This window comes from Periplaneta americana, chromosome 14, assembly GCF_040183065.1.
Source record: "Periplaneta americana isolate PAMFEO1 chromosome 14, P.americana_PAMFEO1_priV1, whole genome shotgun sequence".
Classification (NCBI taxonomy): Eukaryota; Metazoa; Arthropoda; class Insecta; order Blattodea; family Blattidae; genus Periplaneta; species Periplaneta americana.
Window position 1 is genome coordinate 93,581,905 of NC_091130.1, and position 22,619 is coordinate 93,604,523.

General features: G+C 36.3%; 1 protein-coding gene across 6 annotated transcripts in view; it reads left to right on the forward strand.

The window, feature by feature from the left end:
• Positions 1 to 22,619, forward strand: part of Rad51D (Rad51 recombinase D) — a 73,324-nt gene that overhangs the window by 42,063 nt on the left and 8,642 nt on the right. For 5 of the 6 annotated variants that reach the window (XM_069845763.1, XM_069845757.1, XM_069845761.1 and 2 more), the window contains one exon: positions 2,632 to 2,842. In XM_069845763.1, coding sequence (XP_069701864.1) covers positions 2,632 to 2,842 — 211 coding nt within the window. Of the gene's footprint in view, positions 1 to 2,631; positions 2,843 to 11,343; positions 11,676 to 22,619 lie in introns of all 6 variants that reach the window. The other variant, XM_069845764.1, reaches the window with a different exon arrangement.

Consider the following 22,619-nt stretch of genomic DNA (forward strand, 5'->3'; position numbering starts at 1 on the left):
ATCGTTATCGAGAAAGGAAAATTAAGTAGTACGACATTGAATCTTGGAGGATCAATTGTTAATAGTATTGATGGAGATGAACGAATCAAATATCTTGGGATTAATTTTTCTGATGAAATTAAGTTTGACATTGCCAAAGTAATCAATAATTTAAATAATAAGATCCAAGCTTTAACATCTACTTATCTTCTGAAACCAGAACAAAAACTCAATGTTTTAAATATGTATATTTGGCCTATACTTGTTTATCCTCTTCAAAATGCTCCCCTTCACCAGCTTTCTGACCGGTTTCTCGAAGATGTGGATAAGTTAATTAAAAGTTCGGTGAAGGAAATTTTATGTTTGCCAGGAGACACGCCCGACGCGATGTTGTACACCAAACGTAAATATAAGGGTCTCAGCCTTTTCAAAGCTCAATGGGAAGCATATTTACAGCATCTCAATATTTGCAACACATTATTGAGAACCTCGAATCCTCTTGTCGTTTCTACAAGGAACATAGCAGCAGAAAAGAAAGTATGTTCCAGGAAGTTAAAAATTCCACCTGAAGATCTGGATATAAGTAACATCAATGTCCATAAACTACGACAAAATCTTAGAAAACAAGAGTGTGACAAATGGTGTGCGCTTCCACATAAAGGAAAAGGTGTTATTTTATTTCAAGAATATACTCCCGGAAATAAATGGATTTTTTCTAAGGAGGGTCTATCTTCCTCTGAATGGCGGGACGCAATTAAGATGAATGCTAACGTAGCACCAGTGAGAAGTCTTCATGGGAGATCCTTGGACGGTTTCCGTTGCAGATACTGCAACGAGATTGAAACCTTAGCACACGTCCTAGGATCCTGTCAGCATGGAGAACTCCTGAGAAATTCACGCCATCATAACATCCGAAAACTAATAGCACAAGCCCTTAGAAACAAATCCTTCGAGGTCCATGAAGAGGTGCACTGCGTTGTGTCTGAAGGCGGCGGAATTAGAAGAGCGGACATCGTGGCTCTAGACAAGACTAATAGTAAAGGCTTTATACTGGACCCAACTGTTAGATTTGAGATGAGCCAGACCCAACCATCCGAGGTCAACAAAGAAAAACAACAAATTTATGAGCCTACTATTCCGTATTTTCGAGAAAAATATCAGATGGAAGGCACCTGGGAAGTACGTGGTTTAATGATCGGAGCGAGGGGACCATCCCACGATCAACTGTAAACACTATCAAAACATTTGGAATCCATGACATCATTCCAAAAATAATTACTTCAACCATTAAAGGGTCTGTGGCAATTCTGAAAAATCATTTATACGGAATATCATAATACCCCCCCCCCCTTTTCTATTCGTTAGTGTGTGATTGTTACAAATATATGTACAAATTTATTATTTCTTAAACTTAAGCTCCTAGTTCACATTTAAATTTGGCTCATCTATCTTACTGTAATCATTACTATTCTTATATGTGTGTTATTCTGTTTTTTTGGCAACCCAGGATGCCTGGGCAGACTATTTCTTGAAATAAATTATATATATCATATTTTTCTGCAGCAAAAACAAAAGCGAAATACAACTGGATAATCTGCCAATTGGTTAATAGGATGTACTACTACTACTACACCCAGTAGGCCTACTATTATTGCGAGCATGACTACCATTAACCATGACTGCCACTATACCATGACTACTTTCACCACCATTATCACTATACTACTACTACTCCTGCTGCTGCTGCTGCTGCTGCCGCCGCTGCATGATATGATATGATACAATATGATAATAAAAATTATAAATGTGTCTTCATTTGAAGCATATGGCGAGGAAGGTAAGACAATTCGAAAATACAGGGCTTTTTTTTTTCCTTCTCTACAGGCCCATTTATATTATGCTTTGGATACACTGCAGCCCATAACTTATTGTGTTTTTTCTCTCCTTTATGGAGAAGGGATCCGAAGGCTTACACTACATTCTGAAACTTGTGTTTACACTCCTGTTCTGTAAATGATACTTGTAGCTGAACTTCTGTGCTCTTGTACAAGTACAGGATGCTGCACCATGAATTTAATGCAGACTCTGATATGGATGATATGTGAATTAATGATGGCGAAATGAGTCTGAGATCCATTGCCGAAAGTTACCCAACAATTCTGTTTCAATTGGTTGAGAGAAAACTACAGAAAAAACCCCAACCAGGATTTGAACCTAGGTCCTAGGTCTGCTTATTTTACGGTCAGGTATGCTGATCATTCCTCCACAGTGGTGGATTCTTATTGTGCTTACTTGAGTTATTTATTAATACCAGTCCATTAACCTTGTACTCTTGCCGAAGGAATACAGTTCTGTAAATGGGACTTGATCAAGAGCCTTTAAGGAACCTGGAAGTTCATTGCCACCCTCACATAAGCCCGCCATCGGTCCGTATCCTGAGCAAGATTAATCCAGTCTCTACCATCATATCATATTTGTTACAGACTGATTCTGATTGATTCTACTGTATAAACTTGTGTACACATCACATACCAGAAATGCTATGGTGCATATAGCAGCTGACTGCCTTCCGAACTGCCGTCTAGTCTAATTTGTAATAACAGGGTTTCTTTTAATTAAATAACTTAATTACAGTTTTCTTTCACTTTACAGTTTGGATAACATTATTGAAGGTGGTCTTATGACAGGCAAAGTATATGAAGTCTGTGGCCCTTCTGGAAGTGGAAAGACTCAACTCTGTCTTACTATTTCAACTCATATTGCCAATTGCTATAAGCAACAAGTACATTACATTGACACAAAGGCAGATTTTTCAGGCATGAGAGTAGAAGAAATGTTGACTTCATGTGGATATCTTGACGAGGTAATATAAGGTACCCTATATTCTGGTATAAGTACTGGCATATATGTAACGAAAGGAAACAGAACTGGACTTAATTTATGTATTTATAACTTACATACTTTTGGCACTATAGTTGAACTTGATTGTAGTATCATTGAAGAGACTAAGGAAATGACGTCGCAATAAATGAATGTCAGTCCCTGTAAGAAAAAATAAATAAGTTACACTGGATAAGATTTAAAAAAAAAAACAACAACAAATATATTTATAATTTTACCCACGTTTTTGGTACACCATTATAATTTAATTTGTAATTTTACAATAGGCCTGCAGTACAGTCTTTTTAAACACTGCTCTTTTATATATACATAATTTTGAAAAAAATAAATTACTACACTACATTGGAGGAAATAGTGAAATACGGAATAAAATACTGTAACATAAAGTAATTAAAATACATACATTCATTCATAGTTTTCTCCCCAAGGGCAGATCTTTCACTGCAAACCCAGCAATCTCCAGTCTTTCCTATTTTTTGTCTTCCTCCTAGTCTCCACGTATAATCCATACATCTTAATATCATTTATTATCTGATATCTTCTTCTGCCTCGAACTTTTCTACCATTCACCATTGCTTCCAGTGCATCCTTCAGTAGGCAGTTTCTTCTCAGCCAGTGACCCCAGCCAATTCCTTTTTCTCTTCCTGATCAGTTTTAACATCCTTCTTTCTTCACCCACTCTTTCCAACACAGCTTCATTTCTTATTCTTCCTGTCCATTTCACATGCTCCATTTTTCTCCATATCCACATTTAAAATGCGTCAAGTCGTTTCTCTTCACTTCGTCATAATATCCATGTTTCTGCTCTCATATAATGCCACACTTCACACAAAGTACTTCACTAGTTTCTTCCTTAGTTCTTTTTTCAGAGGTCTGCAGAAGATGCTCTTTTTTCTGTTAAAAGCTTTCTTTGCCATTGTTGTCCTTCTTTTGACTTCCTAGTAGCAGCTCATGTTACTACTTATAGTACACTCCAAGCATTTGAAGCTGTCTATTTGCTCTACTACTGCCTCATTTCGAATTCGCATGTTTACCTTTCATTCCATACTGCTCACAGCTGTCATTAGCTCCAGTAGCATATCCCTTAGTGTTGTCTTCTCTTCTGCTAACAATGTCATATCATCAGCAAATCTTATGCACTTTATTCTTCTTCCTCCTATTATCACCCCTGTCATGTTCTGATAACAGTTCTTCGATAAATCCTGCAAATAGGTGTTGAACAGGGTAGGTGATAAAAATCATCATTGTTGTGCTGCTCTCTCTATTTCACTTTCTTCTGACAGTTATCTTAAATTAACAACCCATGTTCTTACGCTTGGCAATGTTCCTGTACCAGTATATGATGGTCCAGCTTGAGAAAACATAGAAGATGACATATTTATAAAATATGTTTAAAAATTCGTTTTTAATCGTATTATTCATGTTTTCAGTTATTCATGTGCATTTATCTGGTGATTAGCCCAGATAATAGTTTTGCTTTGGTAAACAACATCCACAGCACACCATGTGCATTTTACAGTAATTTATCAGAGTTATTGGATGCAGAATTAAGAATTTTGACACCTTGGGATGTATTGATTTTTCTGTCCTGTGGAAATAAAAGAATTAATAACACTGGCCAGCATCAATTTTTCTCTGTTAAAGTAATGTGTGAACTTTATAAATTCAGTAACACTGATTTCGAATAAGTTATCTAACCAAAATTCTTGTATCAAGCACAGTTTTCGATGAAGAGAGACCTTTATCATTATACATAAAATTCAATTTAAAGTGATACAATTATACAGTTTCACGTTATTTACTTCTTAAGCAAAAAGTTCAGATGAATGTACTATACACTGCTTATTGCGCAACTTTAATGGAATACCATATTTAAATTTTAAGTTTCTTTTAAGTAACGTTAAAAACTGGCCATAGCCACTAGTAAAAAAAGCATACCTCACTACTTCCAATACAAGTTTAGCAACCAGGATAAAGGGGGGGCCTTGAAACATTGTTACAGCTCATGTTCGAGGACACTAACTGGCTGGTTAAAAGATACAAGTTGATGCCTTTTGCTATCCCTTTGGTATGATGGGAACCTCGTAATCATGTAACTACTTTTGTTTCACTGAAATCAAGATTTCTCTGAAAAAGTAAATGCAGAACAGTCCATGGGGACCTCCCTTCTATAAAGAGATCTGTCCTTCATGATGAATCAGCTGTGCTAGAACCACTAGAAGAGTGTGATCTGGAATCTGAACCAGAATCTCGAGAGATTTCAGAAAGTAGGTGTGCAAAAGAAGATGAGTTTTCGGTATACAGTATCAAAGAGTCATATTTATTAATTCAATCTCAGTTTAATCACTTGATTCGAGACTTAGATCTTTCTAAAACTAAGGCAGGAATGTGAAAGTCTTATTTTATGAGAAGCCCCACATTGCTAATTGCTGGAGATATAGTTTACTTAATATCTGTCGACTGATGGAAGAAATTACAGTTGATTGTATTGCTGAAGAGTGCAGGCTGTTCATCAACTCACCTAAAGATAGTCTGAAGGCAGTTAGAGTCCACGGTAATTCAGAAGGCGGTAGTCTTCTAGCACACATTGCACATGTGTTTCGACCCAAGTGAAATTCCCACAAGATTGCTTCCACATCTGCCTGTTCCTTGATAATATCTTCTAAAGCTCTGTAGAAGTGCCAGTATTGTTTGCCAAGAACAACCTGCAGTCAGTTATGAAAACGTTCCTAAATATTATTCGTGCATTGTTGATCTTCATCTTGAAGAGTCACTTGATATTGACTCCATTGTTGCTGTGGATAGTGCGGCAGCAATGCACAATGTCATCCAAGTGCTGGTGTCCTGGAAATGTAAATGCTATCAAAATATTGCAACACCAGCAAAATTTCATTGCAGGCATCATTATGATGGTCGGAAACAAGCACAAAACCAAGCATCAGTAGTATATGAATTTCTATTTTCAGTTTGAAAAGGATTATTATTCCAAGTGTACGGTAGAAGCTTTTTCAAAGGCGAATATTCCACTTGAAAAGCTGAAAAATTAAACACTGAGGGGATGGATAAATGAATTTTCGAAGGAAGGAGAGTTATTATGTGTTAAAACTCTACGTGAAAAATATCTACCAGATAAGAATATTATACAATTATTGTACCAAACATAACTTAGAATGCTTTGAAATATTAGATAGGCTACTATAGGGGAAGGAGCTTTCTCACGTGAATTACACAAAATTTCCTAATTTTTTTTAGATAAAATATTCGTAGTATATTATAGTTATTAAGAACTCCTTGTCAGTTGGGTGAGCATTGGTACATTTAACCAAAAGTCCCGGGTTCGATGCCTGGCCCTTGAACAATTTTTCCCTCGAAATTATTCAAATCAACTTTACAGGGAGTTATACCTGAAAGCTTGATTTGCATAATACACGTCACTGTACGTCAACAGAAAACCACAATTTAAGTCACACAGAGTTAGTATGCACTCAATGTTGGTTGCTTGATGGTTGTCAGCCCACTTTGAGGTCTGTGGATATAGGGGGAAAAATTGGATCGGTGTCTGGTAGAGTTCCCGGGTAGCTCAGTTGGGAGAGTGTTGGTACGTTTAACCAAAGGTCCCGGGTTTGATGCCCGGCCTCGGAACAATTTTTCCCTCAAAATTAGTTTGTGCTTCATCACACCACCATTAGGGGAAGACTATTGAATAAGAAGAAAAGGAATTTGAGCTTGATCCTTCATAAAAATGAGTTTTGAGATAAATGAAAATTAAACTTCGGAATCTTATTGCAAATAATTTTGTACACAAATAAAACACATCAAGTGCTACTATTTTTTTTTGTTCTTTTTTGCACACCCACTTGCAGAATTTAACTTGTGTATTCACCTGAGAAACAAAACTCCATTTTCACAAAAAATAACGGCTCAACTGCAGTATTTGTCCCGCTATGCTGTAACATCTGAAGGAGTGCCAACATATTTCTAGCGCTTTTTGCACTACCAACCTTAACTCATCTGCCTCCACTGTAACGAAAATTGTTACTTATGCCAATCTTCCTCTCGATAAAAACCTAATGCAGGTCGAGCAGAGAGTACAAGACGCGCAAAGAGTGTAAAATACTGCTGTCTTATTACAAAGATTATGTTTGTAGTAGGAACAGTTCATCTATGGAACCGCCAAAATAGGAACCAATTAAGGCTGAATTCGAGCCCTGAAAATATATAATTCATCATTATAGGTATAAAAAATTACAAAAAATGTCCAAAAACATGTACACGCAATGCTCCACTTCCGCGAAATTGCAGTCTGTAACTTGGATTCAGTGACGGCATTATATCCTGGGTTTGAGCTCCGAAAAATTTATAATTCTTTGTTAGAGACAAAAAATTGCAGGAAAAATCTAAAAACTTGTATAGACAATGCACATCTTCCGCCAAATTACAGTCTCTTCTTTGGACAAAGTGACGGCAATATTTCCTGAGTTCGAATACCGAAAGTGTAGGCTATAATTGTTTATTAGAGGCATAAAAATTTCCAGGAAAAATAAAAAAAAATTGTATACACACTGCTCGACTTCCGCCAAATTACAGTCTATAGTTTGGACCCAGTGACGGCATTATTTCCTGGGTTTGAGCCAACGAAAACTTATAATTCTTCATTATAGAGGCATAAAAAATTGCAGGAAAAATTTAAAACGTATGCACAATGCACATCTTCCGCCAAATTACAGCCTGTAGTTTGAATCCAATGACGGTATTATTCTCTGAGTTCGAGCCCCGAAAATTTATAATTTTTTATTAACGGAATAAAAAGTTTCAGGAAAAACTAAAAACTTGTATACACAATGCAAATCTCCGCCACATTACAGTCTGTAGTTTTAACCCAATGACGGAATTACTTCCTGAGTTCGAGCCCTGAAAATGTATAATTGCTTATTGTAGGAATAAAGAATTGCAGGAAAAATCTAAACAGAGAGTGAACTGAGAGAAGAGAGATTGGACAGAGAGGATATAGTTGACTGAAAGAACAGAGAGTGTACTGAGAGCACAGAGTGTGGACTCAGAGGACAGAGTGAAGACAGAGAGTGGACTGAGAGGACAGAGAATGGACTGAGAAGACAAAGAGTGGAGTGAGAAGACAAAGAGTGGACTGATAGGTCATAGAGTGAACAGAGAGTGATCTGAGAGAACAGGGAAGGGACAGAGAGTGGACTGAGAGAACAGAGAGGAGACAGAATGTGGATCGAGAGGACAGAGAGTAGTCTGAGAGGAGAGAGAGTACAGAATATGGACTCAGGTGACAGAGAGTAGACTGAGAGGACAGAGTGGGGTGAAAAACTGAGAGTGGATTGTGTGTACAGAGAGTGAACTGAGAGGATAGAGAGAAGACTGAGAATGAACTGGGGAAATTGTGAGTCAGAATTCTTTCCTCTGAGTCCTCTCTGTGCTCACTCACTGTAATTTCAGTACTGGTACTCTCTCTTTGATATCAGTCCACTCTGTATCCTTTCCCTTTTCTACTACCTCAGTCCTCTCTCTCTTTCTCCTCTCGATCCAATCTGCGTCTTCTCAGTTCACTCTTTTTCTCCTCAGCTCACTCCATCCTCTCAGTTTTCTTTGTATCACTTTCCATCCTTTCAATCCACACAATGTACTCTCAATTCACTCTCTGTAATCTCTGCCCCTTCTCTGTCCTCTCAGTCCACACTCTGTTCTCTCAATATACTCAGCATTCTCTGTGTCCACTCTCTTTATCTCAGTTCATTCTCTGTTCTCTTAGCTCATTCCCACTCATCTGGTTCATTCCCTAACTTCTCAGTCCACTCCCTATCCTCTCAGGCTACACACTCTTATCTGAGTCCTCTCTCTGTCGTCTCAGTCCACTTTGTCCCTTCATTCCATTCTCTGCCCCTCAGTCTACTCTCTGTACTCTCAATTCACTCTCTGTAATCTCTGTCCACTTTCTGTCCTCTCAGTCTACTCTCTGTCCCCTCCGTCTACTGTCTGTCCTCTCAGTCCACTCTCTGGTCTCTCAGTCTACTCACCATCCTCGCTCTCCACCTTCTTGTCACTTAGTTCAGTCTCTGTTCCCTCTGTTCTCTTAGCTTACTCCCTATCCCACAGTGCTCTATCTATCCTCCCAGGCTCCTCTCTGTCCTCTCAATCCACTCTTCTCTCAGTTCACTCTCTGTACTCTCAGATCATTCTCTGTCCTCTCAGTCCACTCTCTGTACTCTTAATTCCAGTCTCTGTTCTCTCAGTCCTTGCAAAAGTTTCTACAGCTATAGGACATTTGTCATAGCATTATATCATCATCCCAACAACACCTAAAGGAACGGCAAGGGTTAAGCACGGATTTTATAAGATTTGGCGTTTTCCTAACTATATAAGTGCAATTGACTGAACACATGTGAAGATACAATCACCAGGTGGAGGAGATGCAGAAATCTTCAGAAATCGCAAGGAATTTTTTTCAATTAATGTGTAAACTGTGTCTGATTCTTCCTTGCTGATTCGAGACATTATGGCTAGGTGGCCAGGCTCATCTCATGACTCACATATTTTTAATTCTTCAATAATTAAGAGGCGATTTGAAGCTGGAGAATTTGGTGCAGCCATTCTAGTTGGAGATAGTGGATATGCTGTACAAAATTATCTCATTACGCCACTGACAATTACACACACGCCAGAGGAACAAATTTTTCAGGAGGCCATCATAAGGACTAGAAGTGCAGTAGAGAGGAGCTATGGGGTATAAAAAAAAGATTTCCTGTTTTAGCTACTGGAATCAGACTAAAATTGGACAGAATTCAAAGTGTAATTGTGGCAACAGCTATTTTACACAATATAGCTTGCAATGAGAATGAAAATATACCTCCTGTTACTGATGACCAGTTGGATGCCATTAACGCTGTGCATAACTTCCCTCAAGCAGCTAACAACCACCCAAATGTAGCAGAAAATGTCAGGCGAAATCACCTTATCCATCAGTACTTCCATGATTTGTTGGTGAACCAGTGAAGGAAGAGATTAAATTAACATAAAATAAGTTTCATTCACTGCAGTACATGTAACATTGTTTATTATTCATGTTAAACTTGCATATTTTCAAAAGTATATTATAACTTTACTTCACTGGAAATTAAGCAGTACCAGTAACTTACACCATAATTATTAAGCCTAAAATTTTTACTTTTTTTAAACCTGACATATTATCTTGTGTGGTGTAGCTTTAGATGCTACACCTTACTTACTGGCTTTTAAGGAACCCGGAGGTTCATTGCCGCCCTCACATAAGCCCGCCATTGATGCTACACCACACAATATAAAATTTAATGATGACCTGACTTAACTGTAACTGTGTTGTATAAAATATTACTACTGGTACTGATATACAAATATTTTAACACATTATAGTGTAGTTACAATTTATGTAAAAATTCCACTTTATTTTAATTACGCAGTGAAGTTACAAGTTGAAATATATCTGCATTTGTATCAAAATTATATCAATGTCGGATCTGAATGACAGAAAGTAACTAATTACTTGAAATATGCAGTGTGTTTATTTTCTAACATATAAGAAATTAGCTAGAGGGAATATCCTGTATATTTCATATTATGTTCATGTCTATTAAAATAATTAGAAATGAAACTAAAAATTGATTTATGAACATTTTGATGTCATGTTATAATTAGTCCTAGGCCTACTGTTTTTTTTTCTTATGTATTATTAGTATATTATAAATAAACCATATATAAATTATGTGATAGGTAATAGCATGCAATAAATTTCGTTTTTCAATTGTAATTAAGTTAAACTACCTACTGATTAACTTGTTATTAAGTTATTTAAGAAGCTGCATGAATTTAAATATCTTCTGTTTTAAGTAGCATAATAACCTGATGTGATGTTGATTATGGTATTATTAATACAGTGAATGATATAAACCGAATGACTTTATGAAAATATCAAAATGACATCATAACATATTAGGACCACTAAAAACCACTACAAAACTGAAGTTATCAATACTGCCTTTAAATATATAAGTTACCGGTACCTAAAGTGATTTAATACGTTAGATTAAATTTTTTAATTTAAATAAAAAAGAACATATAGACTTGAACAAAATAAACACCATAACTACATCAAAATCTTGTATTGCAGTTTGTTTTAAGGTCCAATTCCCTATTCCTAACATCAAGTTCAAGAATTATTCTTTTCATCTCAAGATCAAACTCCTTATTTTTTATATACAGTTCTGTGAGTTTCATTTTCACTGTACGTTTTTCTTTCATAATATATGTTACTGGTACTTTAAATTCATGCTCCATCATTTGGAATTGAATTTGATCCTCTATTGCTTGTTTTTGTAACTGCAGAACTTGTTTTTCTTGCCATAATGCCATAAGTTTCTTTCCTGCCAATGAACTGTCTAGTGATGGTCTTTTCTTCTTTACTAGGAGCGGAGTGGAAGTTGGTTTCCTCAGGTCCCTAATACTGAATTGGCTGCTACATGGAATGGCTTCTACTTCATTAATTTGTATATTATCCTGAAATACTATTATATTGGTATACCTGATCAGTGGGATTTGAATCGTCACCTGCGACAAATGCTTGGGATTCAGAAGCTACAGACTTGTATAGATTCACAGATGAAAAGGGAGTTACATTGGAATTTTGAATTGATTGGATTTAAGGAGGAAAAATTGTGCTTTTCCAGTGTTTGCAGATGGGTGCTCCACAGATGCGAGTAGTGATGACTGGCCAGTACAATTTGAGTCACATACAGATGGTAGCCCCTCAAGTTGTATTGTGCCAATAATCTCTTTTATTTTAATATGTTATTATTAAGTTCGGTTGATTTGGGTCTCTACCTGCACCTGTGTGTATTTTTTATCTTCGGAAAACCTCCTTTTACAGGTCTTTTTGAGGTTTTCATACTTCCCCTTTAATATCTTCCAATCTCTTACCATACTACAGTTCCACTAATTTCATTGGAACTTTCTGCTAGCTCTTGCCAAGCTTTTTCTTTGTCTTTTAAAGATACACTATCGGTTTTCTTACATTCTAATATATCTTTCTTTGTACTAACTAAAGAGAGCAGTAAATCAATTTCTACTGGACTAAAATTCTTACTTTTTTTCCCTGAATTCTCCATTTCTGAACACAGGACCTTACAGTGTACATTAATCAGCTTATGATAATCTGATCAAAATTCATAATGGACGATGAAGCAATCATACGAGTACAGAGCAACCAACCGTTTACTGAAATAAAAATAATACAAGAGGATGACACCTATTATGAATATTTAGGCCCTGGGTTTAGGTCACTGGAAAACTGGACAAAGCAAATATTGGCACCCTAACCTCTTTCTTTAACTTCATTCTATTACCAAACAAAAATGTGAAACAATAATTGTGTCAATTCACCAAACAAAAGGCTGTTTTTATTACATTATTTATAAATATTCATTTTTATTGAGCATGTATTTAATAATTATTTTAACATCCTACCTTAAAATACTTTCTCTTGCTCTGGGTATTTGCCCATTCTAGCCAATTATAAACTAGGGCCTGTCAATATTACATAAATAGATTAGGTCACAGACTGCAATGTTAAACATAAAAGCAATTTCCCTTAGAATTATCAAGATCCTGGGTACATCAGGTAGGCCTAATTTAGTGGGTTATCGAACACGTTAAAAAGCTGGAAGTTGTCTTCTTGAAATTAAGTAAGATCATGATTTTCGGAGGGAAAGGAATAAACTAAAGGAAATTATTTTTTATATTAAAATGGATCCATATATGCCGCGAGATAATGCACATTAACACAAGACACAAGTTATTGTACGATCTTGCCTATCAGAGAAAAGTGGAATCGAGAACGCTTTCCAATAAATTCAAGAAAACAGCTGATTAAATGATACACAACACTTCACATGGGTATAAATGATTTATTTATTTGTGAAACTAGTAGATGCATTCCTTCTTTATTTGCGTTGATTTGATTATAGCATTAATTCTCTGTAAACAGCTGACATCTTGATCTGTGGCTGACATGTTAACGCGACATCAGTAACCATTGTTCAATGTACCCAACACATGAGAAGCCATGAGCATCTAGTGCCAACATTAGTTTAAACTGGTGGGCTGTCAGATATTTATGGGGAAAATGGAAGCATGTTTAAACTGAATAGTAAAGTTGAACGGGTTTAATTTATCCAAAGTTTAACAACTTTGGAGAAAACGGTCCTAAACAATGCAATATAACTGCCGCCATTTGTTATGTTGAGTCTCAGCTATTGCGAAATGTACCTGCTAAAACGGTTTAAGTACATGTCATTGTTAGAGCACTAGCTTTATCTATGGTGTGGTAGCTCCTTTACTTGTCTGTGTCTTGCGCATGCGCAGTGTCCCATCATTGGACTTAGAAAAATTTCTTGCGGGACACTAAGTGCAGTTTCTCAAAAATAACAACCCCCTTTACTCGAACACAATCAAAATTATTTTCTTCTCCTTGTCAATATCATCTGCTTTATTGGCTGAACCCCAACCATAGGTCAGTCAGCTGACATTTTCACTAAAGAGGGTGAAATTTTTTTCTCACCTTTTCATCTAAATTAAGGAATCTTTTTTGTGCCTTTATGACCAAAATTTTGCACCTAAACTTCCTAGCTCTATTTATAACTATATACATTTTGGAGAAGCTGTGAAGCAAAAGAAAATTATACATCTTGATTACACAACTTTTAACACTGTATCACTTCGGAAAACATATTATGTCTTTCTCGTGTTAAATTTTTACATTACCTCGTTAACATGTTTCTGCCTGTTATCGGCCATCTTCAGAACTGATTGATGATGTTCTTGGCACCTTTTGTTTGTGTTTCCTGTGGGGATGTGTTTGTGTAGTGTAATGTGGAGTCAAAGAGTGTGTGTTCTGAAAGTGAGTTGTGTGTTGAGAATTTCATTTGGATGTGTTTTTGTGTGTCTATATATTTCGTATTGTTCTAGTGTGTTTAGTTTCTGGCTTTTTGGTTGAACATGTAGAATTTCCATGTCTTTGTTGATGTCTCTGTAGGTATGGTTAGCATTTGTGATGTGTTCTGCATATGTGGGCAAAAGACAGATCCAAAACCTGCATCAATACATAAACAAAATACACCCAAAGCTACACTACACATTAGAAATTGAAAACAACAAATCCATAAATTTTCTAGACATCACAATAACAAAAGTCGACAACAAACACACATTCAAAGTTTACAGAAAACCAACAACAACAACGCACATACACAACACATCCAATCACCCAACACAACACAAACAAGCTGCATTCCGAACAATGGTACACAGACTCCTCAACATACCAATGAGTCATCATAACTAGAAAGAAGAGCTAAACACAATCAAATACATAGCACAAGAAAATGGATACAACCCCAACATAATAGACAACATAATAAGAAAGACAATACATAATCACAAAAAGCACAAGAATACAACACAAACACAGGAATACAAAAAAAAAAATACATCACACTAACATATGGAAATAAAAACACACACAAGATTGCAACCTCATTCAAAAAATTAAATTACAACATCACATACAGAACAAATAATACTCTACAAAAGCATCTCAACACACAAAGAACAGAAACAAACAAATACAACCACACAGGCATATACAAACTCGTCCACACCTGTGGAGTAACAGTCAGCGTGTCTGGCTGCGAAACCAGGTGGCCCGGGTTCGAATCCCGGTTGGGGCAAGTTACCTGGTTGAGGTTTTTTCCGGGGTTTTCCCTCAACCCAATACGAGCAAATGCTGGGCAACTTTCTGTGCTGGACCCCGGACTCATTTCACCGGCATTATCACCTTCATATCATTCAGACGCTAAATAACCTAGATGTTGATACAGCGTCGTAAAATAACCCAATAAAGAAAATATATATATACAAACTCAAATGCAACACCTGCAACAACTTCTACATAGGACAGACAGGCAGATCATTTCAAACACGTTACAAAGAACAAATCACAGCCATAACAAAACTACAAAACACTTCCATTTCAAAGGATAAATCTCCAATTTTTATATTTCCATTTCGTACAATATTCTGGTCATGAGACATAATCATATACTTTCTTAAATGAATTCTATGCACTTCGAATTTCCTTTTTTGATATACTCGAAAATCCTGGAAAAATGTCAATATGTGATTCATCAACATTGTTCAAATGAACTACATTCTTTGGTAGAATATCTTCACTATAGCCTCAAAGTTCTTTCGGCCAGGGTCCTTTTTCTTCAAAATTGACGGTTTATTCTTTGCTTACTGAGCAGCTTTGGAAAACACATCTTTGATGTAGCTTCATCTAATGGACTTAATCTCGACAGTGAATTTATTGTCCCTTCAGAATAATGTCCAGCAACAATATCTGCTAAATTACTGTCCGAGATGTGTAGTCTTGGGTACAACAAGTGAGATGTTGGATATTTGTACCCCTCAGTAAAGTTAACAATTCAGCAAACTCACTAGCATGATATTCAACAAAAATTGTGTGATCATTTAACCTTGAAACATTTACATTAAGCGCCTGTAAAAAATTTACCCCAATATTTTGAATATCCCTCATGTTAGGCTGCTTGGAAAAGAGGACAGTATCTTCAAAATAATCAGCTAGATAGAAGACAGTCTCTTCAAAATAATCAGCTAGATAGAAGACAGTCTCACATCAGCTATTCCACCTCATTGCAGTGGGAGAAGGAAAAACCATAGCTTCTTTAGAAGCTTCATATCTAGACTTCAGAAACTCAAAATATTTATATTTCCTCTTTCTAGTGTTAGAAGGCAGACGTAACCATGGTAACAATTTCATTGAATTCCGACACAATTCCCAAACAAACTTAACTTATGGGTCCAGCACTGTACATGAATTAGATGATCCCTTATTACAACTTCCAAAGTTTCATAACAAAGAGTCCTGTAAGCAGCATTGTCACTAACAAACACTTCCACTGAATCATATGGAACAGAATGATTATGAAGTACATTCAACACTGCATGAGAGCAGTTGTTGCATTTCCTGAATCTAAGTATTTCACTGAAGCGACGAACACTGAACTTCTCCAACATCTGCGACCTGAAACAGTACCAAAAAACACATCGCCCCATCCTGTCTGTTGTTTCGTCACATAAGATGTTGATATTTTTTTCTGCTGTTGCCTCTGAAGTGGACTTCTTGTGATAAGATGAAATTTCTGGAAGTTAATATAATTATGATTAAATTAAATGGAAATGAATTAAGAAAAACTAACTTTAATAACTATAAATATACTTTGAATATTTTATCTACAAAATTGAACATTTTGTGTAATTCACGTGAAAAAAGCCTCTTCCCCTATAGTAGCTTATCTAATATTTCAATGCATTCTAAATTATGTTTGGTACAATAATTGTACAATATTCTTATCTGGTAGATATTTATAGATGTTTGTGCTTCTTCCATCACCTTCTGTAACACCATAGTAAAATATTCCATATTCATGTGCGTAAACCAATGGAACTGCGATTTCATTGTGTTCAATATCTGCCAGTTCCACATGAAGATAGGAATGAATAGGCTACTCATCTTAAAAGTCCCTCATAAATACTTCAAGTTGTTTCTTGTGCTAAACATGAGGACACTATTGTCCTGTTTGCCGTGGACAGTACGAGTATATGAGTCATACAACAGAAAAGGTTCCCTGCATTGAGTTCTTGTGTAATGATCTGGTATCTCCTGTAGTTGCTGTAATGATGTGGGATTCCGTCGCATAACCTGTTATAAATTCTTACAACCAGGTAAGATTGGAAGAAGAGCTTCATGTGCTACCAGCAATTTATTGCTTTCATTTCTTATGGTATCCAGAAAAAGTAAAAGTTCGAAATGTATATCTCGACAAGGCTAATTTTATTCATTTATATCTAATGTAAGGACTATGTTAAGGTCAGGGAAAATGAACGAGATAACTAACGAAATACTTAAATACAAAATAGATATTACTGAAATACAGGAAATCAGATGGCAGGGTCAAGGAAGGATAGATTATTTAATAGAGAACCAGGATGTTGTTAGATTTATTAAATCACAAAAACTAAGATGGCTGGAATACCTTGAAAGAATGGAAGATAACCGTATGCCAAAAAGAATGTTCAAAGGGAGTCTTTGCTCAAGGAAGAAGAAAAGGCCGCCCAAGAATAAGATGGTTGGACTGTATAGAGACAGATCTTGCTGCAAAGAGATGATTGAAGTGTATAGTGGAGGAGGCCAAGGCCCACACGAGGCTGTAGAGCTAGGGAAGAAGAAGAAGGCTGTCACATATACTGGATGCACTTCAGCTTGTTCAATTTCACCATTTAGAACATAGGTGGTCAGACGGGGAGGAATTGGGCATGCCCTGGACAAGTACTGGGCAGTTGCTGCTCTTAATATGAGGCAAGAGGAGTTCAGTGGCGACCATAAGTCACTAATCTCCTAGTGCAGTGGTTCTTAACCAAGGATCCATGGATCCCTGGCCCTTGGAGATTCATGGATGGGCTTCAGGGTGTCCGTGGAAGTCACATAAAAAATTAACATGAACATTCACCATATTATTTTAACGTAGATAAAGAGTGATGGCAAGAAATGGGCTATCTTGTTGCTTACTGATTACCCCCCCTCCACCCCATAAAGAGACTGTGGCTGCCATAAGGATTCCAACAGGACACGACTGTCTGGCGGAATATTTATATAAACTGGGTATTTTACCATCACCTCAGTGTGTCATTTGTAATGAGGAAAATTGTAATATGGATTGGGAACATTTAAATGTTTGTAAAAAAAAAACTTGTAAATTTTAAATCCTCTATGGGGATTTTGTACTGGTCTGCCAGAAACCAAATAATGTTGAATCAATCTGGTTGAGCATTAAATACATACATTCACATACATGCACACATACATACAGACATACATTTTAATGTAGAAAGCAGAAGTCTATCTAAAAATGTTTCACTTTTTTCACATTTTCCTAGGGAGAGAGTTCAAGCTTTCACCAGATTTTAAAAGGGGCCCTTGACTCATGAAAGGTTAACAACCACTGTTCTAGTGGGATTGCAAGAATATTATATCTCTTTATTTCAATATGTCTATTCAAATTAGAGTTGTATTTACAATATATTTACATCACCAACAGTCTACAGTGGAACACCGGAGAAAGCAGTCACGTGTGCACAACATGCTAACACAGTGTAAAGACTATTGGCCAGAGTAAGAGCTAGTTGGAAAGAAGTGAAGATACCGAAAGAGAAGATGGAAAAGTGGGTGCAGAAAAAACTTCAGGAATTGATAAAGTAAGTGTATTAAGCGAGAGGAAAGTAATAATAGTACAGGATTGAATCAAGAAGAAGTAGAAACGAAGAACCAGACTAGAAAACTTAAGACTAAAGTAGAAAGCAACAGTGAGGAGATAGAAGAGCAGAGAATAATAAATTAAAGAAGATGAGGAAAAGGAAATTAATTATTTTCGGTGTCGAAGAAATGAGTCGGAAAAATCAGATAGAAACTTTGAAGACAATAAGTGATATAAAGTGATCTTTAACATAGAGTTGAGAGAAGAATATGTCGAACATATGTACAGGTTAGGTAAAGGCACTAATAGACCTATTTTACTGAGCTTTAAGAATACAAAATTAAGGGAAGTTATTCTGAATAATCTAGGACAGCTTTATGGTTCAGGAGTGAGAGTAGAAACAGACTATGGTATTTGAAGTAAGAAATAGAAGAAACGGTTACTACCTTATATGAAAGCAGCAAGGGTGAAAGGTCACTTTGCTAAAATGTACGAAGATAAACTAAAAGTGAATAGAAAATGGTATGATCTGGAGTTTCGACTGAAGAATGAAGGTCATCCAGAATTTGGGCTACCTAGAAGAATGCAAGAGAACAGCAGACATATTACAGTTTTGCATAGGCGGAGTTATGGGGGGGAATGGGGGAGCACTGCCCCCCAAACTTGTCTCAACTCTTTTTTTTTTTCTATTAACGTTAGAAAATATTGAATTCAAAATATCTTTTTTGTTTTTGTTTATGATTAAATTTTGTGTGATTAAATTGTTGAATTAATGTCTTCAGATTATGTGTCTGGGCTGTAACATTTGTTTTAAACTTCTGAATGTATAAGAATTGCTATATCTCATTTGAGGAATGGAAGCAATGTAATGTTTCTTTTGTAACAGCCTGTACTCATGTGTTAGAAATCTGCAGGTGTTCAGGTTGCCACTTGTAAAAATATGAATAATACTGCACAACAATGCAGAAAAAAGAAAAGTGATCCCGGTATAATGCGTAAACTTAAAGACGAGATTAAATAAAACATTTCATATGATATCTTCAGGAAGGTAAACTTCATATAAAAAAGTTTTTGTTAGCACTGTTACGTAGTTTTATTGATGCATGCATGTGTTTCTGTACGAGAGAGAAAAAGAGGGAGGTTGTCTTAAGTTATACCCTATAATTTATAGTAGACCTATAGTTCAAGCCCTATACAACTTGGTCCGAAACATCGCGGATATGGATGTAACACTGTAAGAAACATACCCCCGAAAATAAATGATCATATTCTGATATACTGTACCACAGTCAAGCTATAATGGGGGAAGAGGTAAATGATGTCCCCCATAACCCCGTTATATGGGGATTCTATAGTTTTGCTTTGCCTCCCCCCCCCCCCTCCAGGAAACGGTTCTCTCCACCTATGTTGCAGAGGGAAGCAATAAGAAGACAGCCAACAGTCAATGTTGGCTACGTTAACTGAGGGAAGAAACAGGAAAGGTGGAAAAAACTCATCCCAACTGTAAGGACAGCACAACTGATAGTCGCAGATTACCACACTGTAACAGGTGAGAGTAATAGTCAGGTCAAGAACCCACATACTGACGTAAGAGAAAGTGTAAAGATGACACAACATGGAAAAGAAAACAGTAATGTGATCATGTATCGTAAGGTGAATTCAAGCCTTCTTAGAGCAGCAGTAAGGGCAGCGCACTCCAACAAAAATGCGGACAAGAATGTAACAAGGAACACAGGCACTAGCAAATAGGTGAGTGGAGAAAAGGAAAGAAACCAGGTGTTCGGAAGTGAGAGGAATAAGGGTATGGGTATAAGTGGAAATCCATTACATGCAAGTGAACAAGTGAAAGCATGGGGGGAGGGGAGAAATGCAAGAGGAAGAGAAGAAACCGTTCAGAATAGTACCAGCATAGATAACCCATTTACAGATTCAGTGAGTGTTAGAGAAAATGAAATTGAAATGGAAGACGAAATAAATAGGAAGAAAAACAGATACAGAAATAAGGCTGAGATGAACGAAAGAAAGGTTAGAACTTGCGACAGCTAAGGATTTGGAAATTAAAATTTTAGAGTTAAATGCGATTGAAAAATGTGGGGATGTGATCAAGAAGTATAACTAAAGTGGAACTGGAAAAAGATAGAAGTTTAAGGAAGAGAAGAAGAGAATAGTCAAAAAAAGAAAGACTAAAAGTAGTTATTACAGTGAGTGAGAATAGTGAGGAAGGAATTGGGGTAAGTGGATTAGTGTGAAAGTGAGTGAAAATGCAACAAATTCTACAATTTGGGACATCCGGCCGACATGTACGGCTGACCATTAGGATCCAGAATAAAAAACAGAGGTTAAATTTAAAATAAAATACAATATGATTTGAGGAGAGAATATGGAGCAATGATAAATTTAAAAATTAAGTAAATACAGAGTGAATATAATAGAGAAAAAGCGTTAAGAGAAGTGAATAAGTGATAACAAGAAAGTAATACTATCATGGAGAAAAGGTCAGTGCAAAAAAAAAAAAAAAGGAGTAAATAATAAAATATGGTAATGTACAGGAAAAAGCAAAATTGAGATTTTAGTAAATATTAGTTGGGGGGGGGGGGAGGTTTCAAAGTAGTATGTAATATTAGAGATGACACTAAGAAAGGGATAATATTAGGATTATTGAACAAATAGAGAATAAAAAATGAAATGTAGAATAAATATTGAATGGGAGGCTAGACCAAGTTATGCAAAGGTATATACTTACTTAAAAATGGCTTTTAGAGAACCTGGAGGTTCATTGGTCCCTATCCTGAGTAAGATTAATCCAGTGCTTAGCATATCCCACTTCCCTCAAATCCATTTTAATATTTTCCTCTGATCTATGTCTCAGGCTCCCCAAAGGTCTTTTTCCCCTCTGGTCTCCCAACTAATGTTCTATATGTAATTCTGGATTCGTCCATATGTGCTAATGCCCTGCCCATCTCAAACTTCTGGATTTAATGTTCCCAATTATGTCAGGTGAAGAATACAATGGATGCAGTTCTCCGTTATGTAACTTTCTCCATTCTTCTGTAACTTCATCCCTCTTAGACCCAATTCGTAAGCACCTTCCTTATTCTCAAACACCCTTAGCCTCTGTTCCTCCCTCGAAGTGAGAGTCCAAGTTTTACAATGATACAGAACAACAGGTAACTTAACTGTTTTATCAATTCTAACCTTCAGCTTTCTTGAGAGCAAACTGGATGACAAAAGCTTCTCAACCAAATAGTAACAGGCATTTCCAATATCTATTCTACGAGTCCACACCTGTGGAGTAATGGTTAGCGCGTCTGGCCGCGAAACCAGGTGGCCCGGGTTCGATTCCCGGTTGGGACAAGTTACCTGGTTCAGGTTTTTTCTGGGGTTTTCCCTCAACCCAATATGAGCAAATGCTGGGTAACTATCGGTGCTGGACGCCGGACTCATTTCACCGGCATTATCACCTTCATCTCATTCAGACGCTAAATAACCTAAGATGTTGATAAAGCGTCGTAAAATAACCTACTAAAATAAAAAAAAAATCTATTCTACGTTTAATTTTTTCATCTCTTCAAAGGATAAATTTTTAATATATATATTTCCATTTCGTACTATGTTCTGGTCACGAGACATAATCATATACTTTTTGTCTTTTCGGGATTTACTTCCAAACCTTTCTTTTTACTTCAAGTAAAATTCCGTGTGTTCCCTAACAGCTTGTGAATTTTCTCCTAACATATTCACATCGTGTGCATAAACAAGCAGCTAATGTACCCTGTTCAATTCCAAACCCTCTCTATTATCCTGGACTTTCTTAATGGCATATTATAGAACAATGTTAAAAAAATAAAGGTGATAGTGCATCTCCTTGCTTTAGCCCGCAGTAAATTAGAAAAGCATCAGACAGAAAGTGGCCTATACAGATTCTGCTGTATGTTTCAGTGAAAGACATTTAATTAATTGAACTAGTTTCTTGGGATTACGAAGATATATAGTTAGTATTTGTGGAGTATTTGTGTAGACGTGTACTGCAAAGAATGTATTAATGTGTTAATGGTGGCACCGTATATGAGAAATGTGAGTACGCCATTACATGTAAAGAAGTGCTGTTGACGTAAATATATATCATATAATTATCATATATCATCAACACAACAAAATGTTTTGCTTTATATATTTTATTTATTTTTTAGCAATGTTATTTAATTACATCATTTCCATTTGTCTTTTAAAATTAGAGTTGTTTTACAATATAGTTATATTATCTACACAACTAAAAGTTATCATTGTGATTTTCCTTTATGTATTTTCTTGTATGTACCTTTTTCTTTTTTTTGCAATAAGCAGGGAAATGTC